We start from the raw sequence: 18,258 nt of genomic DNA, 5'->3' as shown, positions 1-18,258 counted from the left end.
TGAAACAAAGGATAGACATAAAGACAGGGTTGGTAAACAGTGAGAGAGACTTGCAGTACTATGTAATTTTCTGTCAGTCAAAATAATATATTCAAGCACAATTGTATCTTATAGAGCGTAACCACATTGTGTGTGAGAGAAAGAGATAAAGAGAGCGAGGGAGAAGTGGCGCACGGCTCATAAACGCAGTAATGGCTTTTCATGGATGCAGTTGCAGGGGTTAAGGGTGGGCTTATCTCGAACAGCTGAAATTTGGTTGGTTTTTGTTGTTGATGCTGTTTTTTTGTTTTTTTGTTTTTTCGCCATCTGATTCGCCATTGTCTGCCTCATTCATTCTTAATGGACTGGAAAAGACTGGGGAAAAGACATGCTGGTAGTCTCACCGAAGATTGCTAAAATAAAGCAGATATACCGCAAACAGTCAGTTTAGGGATGTCTCAACCCTCAGAAGCGAGACGAAACCGGTTTTGTGTCTTTTTTCATATTTTTCTCCTCAAGTACTCAGTCTTTTGTAGCGCTCCATTTTTATAGTAATCATATACAGTGAAGTTCAAAAAGGATTTTTATTTTAATCATAACAGCATAATTTGAATGTTAAGATTGAATTCAAATTAACATGTATTTTTATAAATATATTATTATATTTTACTATATTAAATATTACTATACACTATCGTTCAAACGTTTGGGTTTGGTAAGATTTTTTTTAAATGTTTTTTTAAAGAGATCTAATACTCACCAATGCTGCATTTATTATTACAGTAAAAACAGTAATATGGTGAAATATTACAATTTAAAATGACTTTTCTATTTTAATACATTTAAAATATACTTTATTTTTATAGCAGCACAGCTGAATTTTTAGTAGCTGTTTTTCTTTAGCAATTTTATGTATCCTAAATAAATAAATAAATAAAATCTTACTGACCCTCCAAAATTTTGACTGTACATTTAATTTTGCTTGAATGACAATTTTTAATTCAAATTTATTTACAATTTTATATTAGATTATCAGTGTGTATCAATGTGACTTTTGTACTCCAATACTATGTATGTTTTGCTGTCACTGTTGAACATAAGACATCACATTTTTCTATTGACATTTGAACATTGTAATAATAAAGCACTTTATAGCCGAGGTCAGTCAACTGTCCTTTACTAAATAGAGTCTTTTGAAAAGTCAATTAACATTAATCATCATTATGTTAATGTTGTGGCAGTGTGGTGTCAACACCTCACTGAAATCTCTATTAAGCTCAAGTGCAGCAGTGGATTGACAGATTGGCCCCCCACCCCACTTTCTCTTTCCCTCTCTTGTGCATTGTTGGCCCCCTTTGACAAATACCTTAATCTGAGTGTGCACATGGGCCGGCATGCCTTTTAGGGATCGAGTGGGACCTTCTAAAAGCAGATGAATGAGGGGCATGGTTGACTGCACGGGCCAGCTTCTCTGTTTCCAGGAGCAGCCTTCCACTCTCCCATGATTTTCTTTGCAATATCATTTCTTTGGCCTAGTGCACGTAGCCTCTCCTGCTGCTAGTGTCGCATGCCCCTCCACCACAGTTGTTGCTTCTGAGCCTAGTGGTACTCCAACCTGTTTCATCAGGGCGGAGCAAAACAGATGAAAGATCCTAGGATAAAAAGGATAAGGTAGTGGACAGTAGAAGCATAGTTTTTTTTTTGTTGTTGTGAGCGATGTGAGCATCAAAATCCGCATCAAAATCCGTTCCTTCAGTTAAATAGAGGTAAAAATCTGAAAGGAGATTATTAAAGGGAATGTTAAGTAATTTGAATGTTAATGTAAAACTCCCTATGTCTCTTCTGTTGCAGGATAATGTTATGTCTGATTGGGCAGCCTTTCTGTATTACTACGACTAGTCAACTAGTTCAAATAGATTTTTTTTTTTTTTTTACCCTTCTTTTTATTATCCTAATTGAAGTTTTGATATATGGCTGTCATGGTATCAAACTTCCATTACATGATTATCATGGCCAAAAAACAATATTATTTTTAATTTTAATGTATAAATTAATATTAATAACAATATTTAAGTTTTGAAAAAAAAATGCTCTGTCAAATTATTCTTTAACTTTTGTGTGTGGGGGGGTGTGTTCTGCTTTTTGTCCAATGAATCACACTCAAAATATGAGTCAAGGAAGGCACTTCCACTTGATCTGCACTTTCTGCAGAGTGTTGTCAAACAACCCCCTCTTTTTTACGGAATCCAAAAAATGTATTTACTTTTTTTTTTTTTTTGCTTTTGTCTGTCATCTCTACCTCTACATTGTCTTGTCCTGTTTTATGACAAGTGGCGTCCAGCATTAAATGGATAAGGGATAGTTCACCTAAAACTGAAAATTCTGTCATTTACTCATCCTCAAGTTGTTCCAAACCTGTTGGAATTTTTTTGTCTTCTGCTGAACACAAAAGAAGATATTTTGAAGAATTTCAGTGACCAAACAGTGGATGGGCCCTATTGACTTCCATAGAGTTTTTTTTTTTTTTTTTCCTCCCTCCCCTCCTTCTAAAAAGAGCCTATAGCTGATTGGTAAAGTCATTGTTTTACTTAAGCTGCCGTTAGAAGCTCTGGTTGCCACAGATACCTGAGAATTGCTGATAGGACTGCACATGCGCATTGGCTGGTGTAGTCTGAAAAAATAGGCTTTTTATGCTATTTGAGCATAAGAAACAACATTTATGTGACAGTTCATGTAAGACTTTGTTGCTGATTTGAAATGTTATTTAATTGTGAGTTCGGCAAGCAGTTTTTTGAGATTTCAGGATTCCCCCATTCAAGTGGATTGGACTTGGTCTTGGATGCCCGAAATAGCTTCACGGAGGCGTTGGAAATATGGACACAGTGTGAACAGACTTTCCTTGAAAAGGACTTTGGTTAAACCCTCTCAGAAGTGCAATGCCTTCAAAGCACCACTGCTACAGCTATACACATTTAGATGGACGTCTTTGGGAGTTGTGGTACATCTCATGCTGATTTTGAATGTCCCACCATGAGCGTTGCATTAAGACGTCTTGAGACCCTTAAAATCGGTTTCATTCCGTTGCCCTCTATTTAGCTATTTTTAAAATATAAAATGGGTCAGGTGAACCCAAACATTATTAGACAGGTGCAGTTCACTTCACACTATAAAATGCTGGGTTGTTTCAACCCATGTTTGTGTCAAAAATATATATATATATATAAACCTGACAGTTGGTTTAAATTTTTATTAAACCTTTATTAAACTTTAAATTCCTGAAGTTAAAGCTGCAGTCCATATCTTTTGTTCCTCTGGAAGTTGATAAAAAAAAACTGCATGTGTCTTGTGGAAGAACATTGTAGCTCAGCTACTTCTTTCTGTTAATGTCTATGATGAGTCGTGCGGGTATTGGGTTACTCCGCAGCGGTGGTGACCTGACCAGTCTAAAATAGTCTGAATAAAAAATGATCACCGTAGTAATTCAGGATAAGACAAAATCATGGTTTGGAAAATAGATTCATGATGTACTTGTTCATTATATTAATTTTGTAAATTTTGAACACAAAAAAAGTTACGGACTGCAGACATTTTTAAACCTAATTGTTGGGTTTGTCCATATTTAACCCAAACAATGGGTTGAAACAACCTAGAATTTTTTATAGTGCACTCAAAAATAAATTGTCATCAATCACTCACCCTCATGTCATTCCAAACCTGTTTGACTTGTTTTCTATGGAACACAAAAGAAGATATTCAGAGGTTTTTTTTTTGTTTTGTTTTTTGTTTTTTTTTCATGCATACAATGAAAGTCACCGAAATTGTTTGGTTACAAACATTCTTCAAAATAGCTTCTTTTGTGTTCCAGAGAAGAAAGAAGAAAGTCATACACGATTGGAACGGCATGAGGTTGAGTAAATGATGACAGAATTTTCATTTTTTGGGGTGAATTTTCCCTTTTTAAGACTGAAGTCAAGCAGTTATTTTAGGCATCCAACTAGTCATTGTTGAAAATATGTAGTTTTACCTACTTGCATGCCTTATAATACCTATTATTTTTTTAGGTTTCCGGCCTGCTGGGGGGCAGCGAGCGGGCCACACTGACAGGGGAACTCCTAGCTATGATGTACGGCCTGGGGTCCACTCAGGAGTGAGAAAGTTCAGGTTTATATGGGCCGGGTTCTAACAGCTCAATAACACAGACCCATAATCTACTCGGGTTTCAAACACAGGGCTGATTTATGAGCCAGCATGCCACTCCGGCATTGAAATGAGGTGTTCAGCATATGTTTTGTTGACATAAATTTAAAATTTATTGCTGTTGTCAAAACTGACTGTTAGACAAAGTCGCTTATTAACTGAGTAAATGGCTTGAGAGTTTTATGCCTGCTTCCTTAATGACTACAGTCAGTCTGTTTCAGGCACACAGAGTGCCACCCCCTCCCTTTTCTCTTCTGCTTTCACACACTCACCATCTACAGTTTCTGAGACCAGAACACAGCTGGTTGGGAGGCCTGGGGGGGAAAGGAACTGCCATAGTTCATGCATATGAGGTGTGTGTATGTTGAAGGGGTGGGGTGCAGGGGAATATATGTCCCATAAAATCTACAGAGGCTTTACTTCTGGTTGTCCAGAAAATAGAACTTGTAGTAATTGCAGGGGCAGGTGACCCAGCAACTTTGCCTTTACGATAGGACTGCTGCCGCACTCCACGCTGGAAGCAGGTTTGAGCATGTCATACCCAGGGTCACCCTCGCTTCCCAAGCACCTGTAAAAATGAAGCACAGATAAAACTAATTACCTCCCTCCGCTTTTAAGCAAACCGTGGTATTGCATGTAAACATCTTACTGCTTCAGTCAAGGCAAAAGCAAACTCTTTATTAGGATTGGAACTAGGGATGCACAATGGCAGATACCTGATTATTTGGATACTGAAGCTGATAACTAATATATGACCAATACTATATGAAGTATTACTATTTTGTCTGAGTAAATAAAAAATTAAACACAAATTTCATAATCTTTTTGAGATTTACTAAATATTACATTTTTAATTACATTTAACAAGGTTAAGTTATTGGCATTTTTTTAAAGCGTGTTAGATGATGGCAAAAGGTATTCTGAATGCAAAAATAGGGGAGAAATAAGCATGTGCAATTAAATATTCAACATAAATATTCAATTCAATTTTGTTGTGTTTGTTATTATTAGTTTTTATTAGTCTGTTGTTTTAATTAATATTTATTTTAGTTTTATTTTTTGTTTTTGTAGTACATCAATTTAAATTAAATAAAAATGAGAAGTGTTGCCTTCATGGCAACTTGCTAATATAAAATCTTTATTTTATTTTAAGTAATAAAAATTGTTTTTGTATGGATTTAGTTTCGGCTAACTATAATAACTCTGGTACATGCCTGGATATATTGCGTATCTAATTCAAAGTGACATTTCTAGAGGTAGTAAATGTTTAGTCAGGTAATGAACTTATTATATAATTTATATAACTTTCTATTTTAATGTACAATATGTAGTGAAAGTAAACCCTTCCTGCCTCAAGTAGCCAGTCTGCCTTCTATCAGCTTTCAAACATCCCCTCAGGGCTCGGAGGGTCACTCCGCAGTATGCGCTCTCTGTCAGTCTCTAATCAGTGGAAGCGCGCTCTCCTCAGACCTCAGGAGAGGGACAATGGCTAGATTGAAGGCACACAAAGCCTTTGAGTGTTCCCCCTACAGTATCTCTGTATTGTGCCGCATTAGCCCAGATCCCAAAGGTGCACAGACCCCTGGCTTTTCCCAGCTCCCTCTCGCGCGCTCACTCGCCCGCCCATCTTTTGAAGTGCCCTTTATCCTGGAAGGCGTTTACAGGCCTTTTTAATTACTTGCAGCTTGCCAAAGGGCTTTGCTGCTTCATTCTTCTCTTTGTTTGTTGGGTCTCCACAATCCCCATCTAGAAGACAGCCATCAGGATTTTGGATGCATTGCAAGTTTTCTCTCACCCCCCTCTTTTGTTTATTTTCTGAAGTCTCTTTTGCGATTCTCAACCTCCAAATGGTTTTCCATTGGTGTTTTTTTTTTCTCTCACTGAGGTTAAACCACACTTCCTTGCTTCATAATTCTTGCCACTATTTCCATGTTCTGCCAACTCTTGTTTATAAGAACAGAGAATAAAAGCTTAAATCATTACGACCCAGCATGTGATGCTGATTCTCACAACTTCAAACGGGAACAAGAGAGGTTTTTCGATTTAAAAAAAAAAAAAAAAAGTTTTTGTTTAGTGTATCTTTTATAGAAGAATCAACCAAAGAATCAATTGAACCAAACTGCTTATGGATTTCACTAGCATGAAAATGACACCATTTAAAGAAACAAAAACCTGCCTTAAGTTTGTTTTGCATGCACGTTAGCTATATAGTATGAATAGAAAGTGAAGAAAGTACACGTCTTTGTTCCTCATTAAAGATGTATACATTTGGCACTAAAGTGCAAACAATGAACTAATTACCACTCTGGAAACAATTACCAAATGCTGTAAGCATGCTAATAAAAACCAATTCAGTTCACCACTTGCAGCAAGTTGCCAGTGTTCTCGTGGCATTCTTACAAACCTTGTTCTTTGAGCAGCCTGCCGCTACACCACAACCTATAAAACCACTTACCTGCCGTGACTGAGTTTCATACTTCTAATGGGTGGCTACGACTAGCTTGAGTTTGTTAATTCATCATTGTTGACTTTCGATCGTTTCTACTGGCTTATTAGCAATCGGATGTGATGCATCTGCGGATTAGTGCAGTTGAAAAGATGCAGATGCTCGGGATCTTTTGTTGTCAAGCCTGAGAAAGTCACACATGGGCATTCACGAGTTGATTTAAATCCACACATGGGTTATGGGCCAAAGCAGAATGCTAATTGTAGAAATGGTAAATACACTTCAAAATAGCCAGTCTGCCCCAGGTTTCAGGCTTAATCTAAGGGACAGTGAAACAAAAGGAGATCTTTGTCTCTTCCTGTACTCAATGGGGCGCCATGTGGCAGTACTGATTCACTTGGTGTCCTAGGCGAGATAAGACATGACCAGGAAAGAGACACTGCTTTTTGACTGCTTAGGAGTTGTTCTTATCGACTTTTTTTTTTTTTTTTTTTTTTGATAAACAATTTATTTTTGGTTTATTTAATTTTAGTAATAAAAAATCATAGAACAAGAGGGTAACTTGATTGGATTGAGCAAATTTAGATGTGATTTCCTCCAGTGTTTTTATTAGATACTTGCCTACATCAATTGTTCAGCTTAATTCATCAAAATTGCTTTGAAAATCCACTTGACTCAAAATTCAGTGGGAGCACATGCTTCTGTGTGACTCCATTCTGTTAGGTTAATCTTTCCTCGATACTCAAGAGATGTTATAATTTGAGAGGACAAATGTTTCACTTTCGGCCTCATGAAAAGTTGACCCCCTGTTTGAAATGGTCCCTGCAGCCAGATTCAGCCGTTAAAGTAACTCTTATCTGAGGGCTCATGGCCATCTATATGTTCCTGTTTAGATAAAGGGCTCCTTCATCTCTGCTCAGGGATCTGAATGAATAAACAATAGGTCTTTGAAACCTCATGTGCCATTGATAATTTTCACTTTCAATGCATTTCACAATGTCTTGTGACAAGCTTAAATTTATTCTGATCGTCTAATATGGGAATAATCATCTGAAGTGTTTGATGAAGGTTGATGTGCAGGGTTAATGTTGAGAGGTTGCAAACAATGGTTTATTTCTCTCAAGATGAATGGCTTTACAATATTATTTTTTTTTTACTTGAGTTAAAGAAGAGTTGTTATCTGGTGTGGGAGGAGCGATAGGACTTGTGTGGTGGGAATTAAAATTATTCTATTCTTTCTTTGCTATTTAATCAGCTAATCGAATCTTGTTGTATACCTATGTGCTTTGAAAGCCTGTTTTTTTGTGCGAGTGACACAAACTGTGTTGGCTGATGTTATTTTGTCCTGTTTCTCCCTGCAGGAAGCTGCACAGTGGAATGAAGACCTACGGATGTGAGCTTTGTGGCAAGCGCTTCCTAGACAGTCTGCGCCTAAGGATGCACTTGCTGTCTCACTCAGGTATCATCACTAATCGGATGCTTTTTTTTTTTTTTTTTTTTTTTTTTTTTTGGTTGGGTGAAATTTGAAATAAAAGAATTGGCTCACTTTTGAATTGGAATTTGAATGGCAATTCAGTTCCTCTTCCTGTAAATACAATCAATAGAAAGTCAGCAGATGTTTTAAATAATTAAAAAAATATAATAAATTTAAAAAAAAAAATAATTTTGACTAATTGCATTACTATTTAAAAGTTTGTGACAAAACTGTTTGATTTCTGTGATTAAAAAAAAAATAATAATAATTCTAATGTGCTGATTTCTCTGATTTGAAAACATTATCAGTGTTGAAAACAGTTGTGCTGCTTAATATTTTTTTGGAAACCTGATTTTTTTCAGGGTAATTTATTTTTCTGTCACAATTTATTGCATCCTTGCTGGATGTAAGTATTGATTTACTTTCAAATTTTGTGAGGTAGTATATTCCTATTTAATCTCTATGTAGTATCCTGCAAAATCTTCCTTTTGTTTTCAGCTGATTTCTAAAAGTTGTATATGCATTTTTTTTTTCTGTAAAGGGGAGCCTTTTCTTTAATAGAGAAGCGTTTTTTCGTAGTCTGTAGTGAATCTGGTTTATATGAAGTCTATAAAGCAGTGGGACTCTGGGTTTCCAGCCCAGGCCAACAGGAATCTCCCTTCACCTCCTTCTGCAACTGCCAAATTCACAGGCCAGTGAAGTCAAAGTCCTTACCGCACACCAGACATACACAATGGTCAAATTTTGTAGACCCCCTAGAGAGCACACTCGGGTTTATGATAATTAAGAGCGAGTGCTGTGCCGAGGTAATTGATTCTACAGTAATTAGGGGTTTAGATTAGATTAGTTTAAAAAAACTTGCAGATTACATCACCGAACCTTTCCAACTTTCTGCCTTGCACCAGAGGAATATTTTGCTGTCAATATCTTCATATAGTGAGATGAGATTGACTTTTTCCAGGGACGTTTAAAACCATGTGGAGTGGAGAGATGAGTGACATCTCACGCTGGGGCTCCCAATTCAATTCGTGCACGACTCAGCATGGCAGACGCTGCTCTAAGGAAATATCTAATGTTTATTTTAGAGGCTGTTCAAATCCCAAGATGCATGTTCAATAACAGACTCTGTGGAGATATTGTAGTACTCGTGCGCTCATAATGGCAGCCCATGGAGCATGTACTACATGGTGACATTTATGAGAGCTGTTTTGCAATGAGACAAAGAGGCCGAGTCTGAACTCTGATGAATACCTCTGTTTGGTATTCCGCACTGACCCGCAGAGACGCCTGTACTCGTGCAAAAGTATGTTCCGTGTCATTATAGTAATCCAGAAATCCTTATGGGAGGCTGGCTTGTGCAGTTTGGATAATATGACTGCGGATAATCCTGCGCTCAGAAGCTGGGTTGCATGAGACTGTGGGCTAGAGAACGCTTCAAAAAGACCTTTATAAAGCCACTGACTTGCTCAGTGACTCTCCAAACAGAAGGACTGATGCCATTTGGTGTGTTGTTAGTGTTTGCGGGGCCTCACACTTCACCCTCTCTGGATTACTGAAGGAGTTTGTTGTAGTCTGAACATTGCACAAGTGTTTAAGAGAGAACTGACACTTTGTGTTCACACTGTCCCCCACTTTAAATATAAACTCAGATCACATTTCTCAAACAACGTTTTTTGGATCATGTACCACTATTTATTACATCAAAAATTGTTCTTCCTTTTCCACTGCTGCCTCATCTGCTGATTCTTCCTCTGCTGCTGCTTCGACTGCTGCTGTCTTTCTATTCCATTGCTACTACTGCTGCTTCCTTTTCTCCTTTGCTGCTGCTGCTTCCTTCTCTCTTGCTGTTGCTGCTTCCTTCTCTCCTTTGCTGCTGCTGCTTCTTTTTCCTTTGCTGCTGCTTCCTGCTCTTTTTTTGCTGCTGCTTCCTTCTCTCCTTTGCTGCTGCTGCTTCCTTCTCTCTTTTGCTATTGCTGCTTCCTTCTCTCCTTTGCTGCTGCTTCCTGGTATTTTTTGCTGCTGCTGCTTCCTTATCTCCTTTGCTACTTCCTGCTTTTTGCTGCTGCTGCTTCCTTCACTTGCTTCTGCTGCTTCCTTCTCTCTTTTGCTGTTGCTGCTTCCTCCTTTCCTTTGCTGCTACTGTTTCCTGCTTTTTTTTTGCTGCTGATGCTGCTTCCTTCTCTCCTCTGCTGCTTCCTTCTCTCCTTTGCTGCTGCTGCTTCCTTCTCTCCTTTGCTGCTGCTGCTTCCTGCTCTTTTTTTTGCTGCTGCTGCTTCCTTCTCACTTGCTTCTGCTGCTTCCTTCTCTCATTTGCTGCTGCTGCTTCCTTCTCTCCTTTGCTGCTGCTGCTTCCTGCTCTTTTTTTTGCTGCTGCTTCCTTCTCACTTGCTTCTGCTGCTTCCTTCTCTCATTTGCTGCTGCTGCTTCCTTCACTCTTTTGCTGTTGCTGCTTCCTTCTCTCCTTTGCTGCTGCTGCTTCCTGCTCTTTTTTGCTGCTGCTGCTGCTTCCCTCTCACTTGCTTCTGCTTCTTCCTTCTCTCCTTTGCTGCTTCCTTCTCTCTTTTGCTATTGCTGCTTCCTTCTCTCCTTTGCTGCTGCTGCTTTCTGCTCTTTGCTGCTGCTGCTTCCTTCTCACTTGCTTCTGCTGCTTCCTTCTCTCCTTTGCTGCCACTGCTTCCTTATCTTCTCAAGCTGTTGCTGCTTCCTTCTCTCCTTTGCTACTGCTATTTCCTTCTCTCCTCTGCTGCTGCTTACTACTTTGCTGCTGCTGCTTCCTCCTTCTTTGCTGCTGCTGCTTTCTTCTCTACTTTGCTACTGCTATTTCCTTCTCTCCTCTGCTGCTGCTTACTACTTTGCTGCTGCTGCTTCCTCCTTCTTTGCTGCTGCTGCTTCCTTCTTTCCTTTGCTGCTACTGTTTCCTGCTCTTTTTTTGCTGCTGATGTTGCTTCCTTATCACTTGCTTCTGCTGCTTCCTTCTCTCCTTTGCTGCTGTTGCTGCTTCTTTCTCATTTGCTGCTGCTTCCTTCTCTCCTCTGCTGCTGCTTATTACTTTGCTGCTGCTGCTTCCTTCTCTCTTTTGCTGCTGCTGCTTCCTTCTCTCTTTTGCTATTGCTGCTTCCTTCTCTCCTTTGCTGCTGCTTCCTGGTATTTTTTGCTGCTGCTGCTTCCTTATCTCCTTTGCTACTTCCTGCTTTTTGCTGCTGCTGCTTCCTTCACTTGCTTCTGCTGCTTCCTTCTCTCTTTTGCTGTTGCTGCTTCCTCCTTTCCTTTGCTGCTACTGTTTCCTGCTTTTTTTGCTGCTGATGCTGCTTCCTTCTCTCCTCTGCTGCTTCCTTCACTCTTTTGCTGTTGCTGCTTCCTTCTCTCCTTTGCTGCTGCTGCTTCCTGCTCTTTTTTTTGCTGCTGCTGCTTCCTTCTCACTTGCTTCTGCTGCTTCCTTCTCTCATTTGCTGCTGCTGCTTCCTTCTCTCCTTTGCTGCTGCTGCTTCCTGCTCTTTTTTTTGCTGCTGCTTCCTTCTCACTTGCTTCTGCTGCTTCCTTCTCTCATTTGCTGCTGCTGCTTCCTTCACTCTTTTGCTGTTGCTGCTTCCTTCTCTCCTTTGCTGCTGCTGCTTCCTGCTCTTTTTTGCTGCTGCTGCTGCTGCTTCCTTCTCACTTGCTTCTGCTGCTTCCTTCTCTCCTTTGCTGCTTCCTTCTCTCTTTTGCTATTGCTGCTTCCTTCTCTCCTTTGCTGCTGCTTCCTTCTCTCCTTTGCTGCTGCTGCTTTCTGCTCTTTGCTGCTGCTGCTTCCTTCTCACTTGCTTCTGCTGCTTCCTTCTCTCCTTTGCTGCCACTGCTTCCTTATCTTCTCAAGCTGTTGCTGCTTCCTTCTCTCCTTTGCTACTGCTATTTCCTTCTCTCCTCTGCTGCTGCTTACTACTTTGCTGCTGCTGCTTCCTCCTTCTTTGCTGCTGCTGCTTTCTTCTCTACTTTGCTGCTGTTTCCTTCTCTCCTATGCTGCTGCCATTTCCTTCTCTCTTGGTGTTGCTGCTTCCTTCTCTCCTTTGCTGCTGCTGCTTTCTTCTCTTTGCTGCTGCTGCTTTCTTCTCTACTTTGCTGCTGTTTCCTTCTCTCCTATGCTGCTGCCATTTCCTTCTCTCTTGGTGTTGCTGCTTCCTTCTCTCCTTTGCTGCTGCTGCTTTCTTCTCTTTGCTGCTGCTGCTTCCTTCTCTCCTTTCCTGCTGCTGCTTCCCTTTCCTCCTTTTCTCTTGATTTTACTGTGGCTTCTACTTATTCTTTTTTTTTTTTTTTTTTTTTTTTTTTTTTACTTCCTCTTCCGCCTCTTATTCTGCCTTTGCTGTGGCTGCCTCTTCCCCTGCTTTTCTTCATTACCACCTTCTTTTTTATATCAATCTTCATTTGCTGCTGCTTCCTATTTTTCTTCTCTTTCATCATCATCATCCTCTTCTTCACCTTCTTTTCCTCCTCCTGCTCCTCCTTCCTAGTCTTCATAAAATTAATATTAGAATGAGCTATTATAGTTAAAGTGTATTGTCACATCAAACTCAGTTTGATTTAAAGTTAATTTGTAGTTTGCCAAAATCCTTGTGAAATGGTCTCAGATCCCTGAAACGAATTTGGTGTGAAAACACCAGGAGACATCTGATGATGGGATCTGCACATGAGGTGGCTGAGCTTAGGCTATGTTTATTAAGCACTCTGCCACCTATACTTTCAATTTTTTCCACTTTATTTACATCACCCTTGTAAGTTTGAGCCAAAAATGTCGGTAATCGCAATAGATGTTTTGCATTTAAAATGGCACAAGAACCAGTCATAATTCCTTAAGATCTTTACCACAGACAGCCTCCCTCAACAGGCGGAATAAGTGAGCATTGCGAGGTGGCTTATTTTTAGTGCATCAAAACAGAGCACAAAAAAACCCTAGAACAAAACAGTTTTAACGTTCATATGCTCGATGCTTGACACGTAGCGCTAACCTGGTTTTTGTTTGTAGCAGTCTGGCTCTTGAGAGCTTCACTCTTGTGTAATGCTCAAGCTTTTCAGTGGAAACACTTTTATAGATAGACAGTGGCAGAGAGGCAGAGACACGGCGAGGCTCTTTGATTGTTTTTTTTTTTGTTGTTTTTTTTTGTCTTTTGTAGCTTTGTTCTTTCATTGCAAACTTTCTGTTTTTATCCTTCCTGTTCTGAGCGGTTTGATTTTTATCAGCGCTCACAACGGTGACACCAAGCAAGTGGCTTTGCCCTCCACCTCCTCCACCCCCTCGTCTTCAGGAGAAGTTGCTGAAGAATGGTATTAGGTATGTCGTGTGTATTGTGGTGTACCATTTCAGTCACACATACACACCCCTCGCTCCTCTCTGCTGGTGCACGCCGTCTCTGTTTGTTTTATTGTGGACTTGGCAGAGCGCCAGTCTGGGCCGCCTGCCACAGCCCAGGGTACAGTATGTACAGTGAATCTTGCGCCAGTTTTTTTTTTTTTTTTTTTTTTTCTTTCCTGTGTTGTCTTTTTTCAAATTATTGTCTGACAGCGGTGGTTGTGGTGGCTGTTTTGTTTTGTTTTTTCAGGGGCTTGCGAGGCCTCGTGTCCTGGAGTTTGGGTGGAAGTGCACTGCAGTGAGAGGCTGATAATGGAAAAGTGCGTGTGTGTGTTTTCTCTGGTTTAAGGTCAACATGGTCTGGGAGCTGCTGGGTAGTGAGGCAGCACAGCACTGAAGCAAAAAAAAGGGGGGAAAAAAGTGACTCAGCCATTTGGAGCACGACTAGGCTATTAGTGTTATGTGAGCTTCCCTTGTGACTTCAAAGAGTGCAGAGCGTGGTCTGGGTAGGCTAGCCAAGGGACATATTTTGATCCATTTTTGAAAGGGGAGGCAAAGCTTTTCGGAGGGATTACAGATCAACATAGGCTGTTTGGTATAAATCATCCATATTTTTAACTTTTCAATATTTATTTTTAAATAAAAAAAAATGCAGCTATAATGGACTAGCTGTTAGAGGTCAACAACTATTGTGTTAATATATTGTAAAACTTTTAAAAAAAAATCTCTTTTATATATTGTGAATTTTATACATATTTAAAATATATTTTTACATAATTACAATCTTTTTGCATAGTTTTTTTTCAGGGTTTTTCATGTTGCCATTTGATTAAGTTATCTAGCTTCTTCAGGCTATTCAGCATTTATCATAATTTATTTTTCTGTAGCTATAATTGGCTGTAGCTGTTAGAGGTCAAACAACTATTGTATTAATATAACATTTGAAAAAATAATAATTTATATGCATTTACATTTGTTTTGTGTATTTTTTATAATATATAATAAATATATAATAAAATTATAATATAATATAATAATAAAATTATAATATTTATATTTTAAATTATATATATATATATATATATATATATATATATATATATATATATATATATATATATATATATATATATATATATATATATATATATATATATATATATATATATATATATAATTTAAAGTATATTTATAAATGCATTTTTAATGTTTTTGGGTTTTTTTTGTTTTTTTAATCTGAATCTATAATCGTCTGTAGGTTTTGCAGTTGTTTAGACAGCTTGACAACTTGAGGTGAGGTAACTTGTGGCAGACAACATGGATAAAGGGCAGGCTCTTTCTTTTCTGCCTACTTCTTTGGGCAAAGCTTGGTGAATTGAACTGTCCACACACATGCATACATGCACGCGTACACTTGGGGACTGTGTGAACACTCTCATTAGCAAGCCATAGTGCCTGGCCCAGGCTGATTAAGTCTGTGTGTTATTCTCCAGAGGGCCCAGCCAGTGGACCTCACTTGACTTCATTAGCTCAGTAGACTGAGACAGGTCTAACACAGTAAGACCCCTTGTACACTATCCAGCAGCTCAGCATGTGCCTTTGCCATTGCAATCACACACATCTGCAACTATGGCTGTGTTTTGCTGTTGCTAAAAGTTCTGTAACTCTTCTGTAACAGTCATTTAGAAGAAGCAGGAATCATTTTCCTGGCTATTGTGATCTATCAGCTGTTGCTTTCAAGTTGACTTGCAAGCACATGGGCTTTTCTTTCTTTTGATGACAGCGAATTAGCCGTTTCAATTATGGCTGTGTTACTTGGCCCGCAGGCTGTTCTTTAGCTCCATTGTTGCCGAGCTATTATCTTCGTTGTGTAGGAGCTTTTGTCAGCCCATTTCGCATTGGCTTCCTGGTTCATGTCCTCAGCTGCATGTGTTGACACTGTGTTTAAGCACAGGAGAAGTTCTCAGATCTGTGTCCTCACTCTTCAAGGTGAGAAATAATTTTTCCTGAACTGCTTTCATTTCTCACCCTAGCATAATCTGAAGTCATGGTTTGCCGAAATTTCCCTATTTGTGTAAAAAATAATATAAAGCAGCGGTTCTCAAATGGGTTTTCTTAAGGTTTGGACATCAAGTGGCGACTCTACGTAGCATTGCGTTAATAATATAAATGTAATAGAAATTAAAATTATATATTTTTTATTTATATTATTTTTATACCTTTTAACAATAAAATATTTTATTTAAAATATTATTATTATTATTATTATATTGATTTTTTTTATTTGTTACTTCATATAATAGAATAAAAATATCCTTATTTTATCATTATCATTTTTTTATATAACGTTATATAATGTTAAGAAAAAATTGAGTTATGTGCCCCATAAATGCCACATCTCTATACTGTAGCAAATAGTTTACCACACACAAATCATTATGGTCAGCACAAACCATCATCATTGCAAGTATTTAAATGTGGGATTGTATTTTCTATTACTTTGTGTCATTTTGTTTGTGGTTTTCAAGGATGGGGCCATGTTATATAACTTGCCCATGTTAGCTTCAACCAAGTGACGGGATGATTAATTTTTTCATGTTATTATTTGTTTTACATTGGCCTTTCTCTCTTGTCCGTGACCCTGTCAAAACAGACCTGTGTCCCATTTTTGGGTCACGACCCTCCAGTTGAGAACGACTATAATAGGCGGCTGAATAGAGAACTGAAAAATGTGAGGCATGAAGGAAAAGGAAAAGAGAAGACAGAGAGAGCATTTCCCTCTTTCTTTCTCTCCCTCTCTCTCTCTCTCTGTCAGAGAGCGCCGGGCTCCCACAGTCTGGCCCCTCGCCAGCTCTTCCCTCACAGTGATGACATCATCAGCTGCCGGCAGGTCTGGATGTTCTGCCAACATTCCAGAGCGTTTATGATCGCTCGCAGATGTGAGTCCAGGAACATACTGTACCCAAACTAGAAATTAATGAAACTTGACTGCTTTCCAAGCCACATATTCCAAAATAGAGAGCCTGCAAATGGGACAGGAGGAGGGGTGGGATGGAAGAAAGGGCTCTAAATAAAGAGTGGGGGGAAAGGGGGAGAATGCCCTGGTGCTCAGCGCTCTCATGTAAATTCTTCACAGCAGCTGATAAAGCCCCCATCTCACCCTCCTCCTCCTCCTGTCCCTCCCTCCCTCATGTGCAATAGTCAGGGGAAGACGGGCTGCATGGATAAATGGCCTGAGCTTCTGTTTGGCCGTGTGCCTAAGTTCTCTCTGGTGGTTTAAACCCATAATACTTTCCCTGACCTGTTGATGTACATTAAATCCCCATTTAAAACAGCGTTTGAATTATGTGCCACATAAATCCTCTGTTATAAGGTCCAGGAGAAATGATTACACAGGGAGGTAATGGCTCTGTAATTGTTTGACAAGTTTACATCCCATCAAAAAGCTGACAAGAGTTTATTCCCATGATGCCCAGGGGTTAGCTATAAGGCAGTTTTTTTTTTTTTTCTCTTCCTCGGATGGGCCAGACTTGATAAATGTTAATGTCTGTTTTAATGTCTGTGGTTAATGTTTTAAGTCATGAACAGGAAATTTATAAAAACAAATACCTAAATTGTAAATCCTTAAATACTATGATTTCATCCGATTTCATAAAACCTCAAGTCTAGGTGTCATACTAAAAAGAAAGTTCCTCAAGCACTGTAACGATGTCATTGTATAGACAAAATTAGTTTTTAGTTAGTTGCTAGTTAAACATTTTTTTTTATGCAAGATTGTCAAATTTAAAAATATAATATGGCTTGACATTAACTACATTGAATTTTATATATAATATATACTTTTAAAAAAAATAAACAGTGCTTTGTAATTTGTCAAAAATATCGTTTTTTTTCAATACATATCGATACTGAAATATCTGAAATGCATCCAATACTCATTTTCCGCAGAATAGATAAATGATACCAGCTGTGCTTTCTCGCTCTCTCATCTCTCCGACAGTGAGTTGACACACAAACCCACCTCCCCTCACTCACTTGTTTCATTTGCTCCGGATGATTATTGTTGGTGTTAAAGGGCTTGAATTTCGGTGTGAGATTGTGTGTATTGCATATAATTCCCGCAAATTTTGTGCTCATACTCAAAGTGCACATAAAGCCTCCTCAGTACTAAATTGAGTTATTTTTCACTGTTTATTGCACTTAAATTATTCTTATTCTCACAAAACAATGTCAAAATGCCGATCTTAGTGATTATTCATGTAAACAGTCAGTTATGTTTTAAGTGAATGTTAACAGATGAGAAAGAAAATGCATGTATAACAGTATAATGGATCCGTACGTCAGTTCTTAAAGTGACAGCAGCCTAATACACCAGCTGCCAAATTATGAGAGAATATTAAAAATATCTATATGGCAGTCTTTCCCCGTAGTATCAATGTCAAAATTGTGGCCAGTAAAAATGCTGAGTGGCTAGTAACTTTGGAAAACCGTTAGCCGCAGTGGCTGGTGAACAAAGTTTGCCAATCCCTGTGTGTATATAAGCAGTTAAAACGGTTAAATGTATAAAGATGTATGACAACATAGTAAATAAACATGAAGGTGTGGTGTGAAATATTGCAAATGAGAACTGACAAAATACTAAGATGGTGTGTATTTTGGAATTATGAAAATGTTTTCTTATAATATATATATAAATGGTTTATAATATATATAATGGATAATGGTAATGGTAATAAATGGTTTATAGTATATATAATGGATATATATATAATGGATATCCAGAGTATATTCCTTAATGAAAATGAATATCTTTGTAATCTAAATTTAAAATATGTATTACTA

The 18,258-nt window shown here is 38.4% G+C and overlaps 1 protein-coding gene across 7 annotated transcripts in view; it reads left to right on the top strand.

The window, feature by feature from the left end:
• zbtb16a (zinc finger and BTB domain containing 16a) overlaps window positions 1-18,258 on the top strand; it is a 130,806-nt gene that overhangs the window by 58,939 nt on the left and 53,609 nt on the right. For all 7 annotated transcript variants that reach the window (XM_067375195.1, XM_067375197.1, XM_067375194.1 and 4 more), the window contains exon 3: window positions 7,984-8,081. In XM_067375195.1, the coding sequence (XP_067231296.1) occupies window positions 7,984-8,081 (98 nt within the window). The remainder of the gene's footprint in view (window positions 1-7,983; window positions 8,082-18,258) is intronic.

The sequence above is a fragment of the Chanodichthys erythropterus genome, chromosome 22, assembly GCF_024489055.1.
Source record: "Chanodichthys erythropterus isolate Z2021 chromosome 22, ASM2448905v1, whole genome shotgun sequence".
Classification (NCBI taxonomy): Eukaryota; Metazoa; Chordata; class Actinopteri; order Cypriniformes; family Xenocyprididae; genus Chanodichthys; species Chanodichthys erythropterus.
The sequence above is the reverse complement of the archived record's forward strand: the minus strand, read 5'-3'. Positions and strand labels throughout refer to the sequence as shown.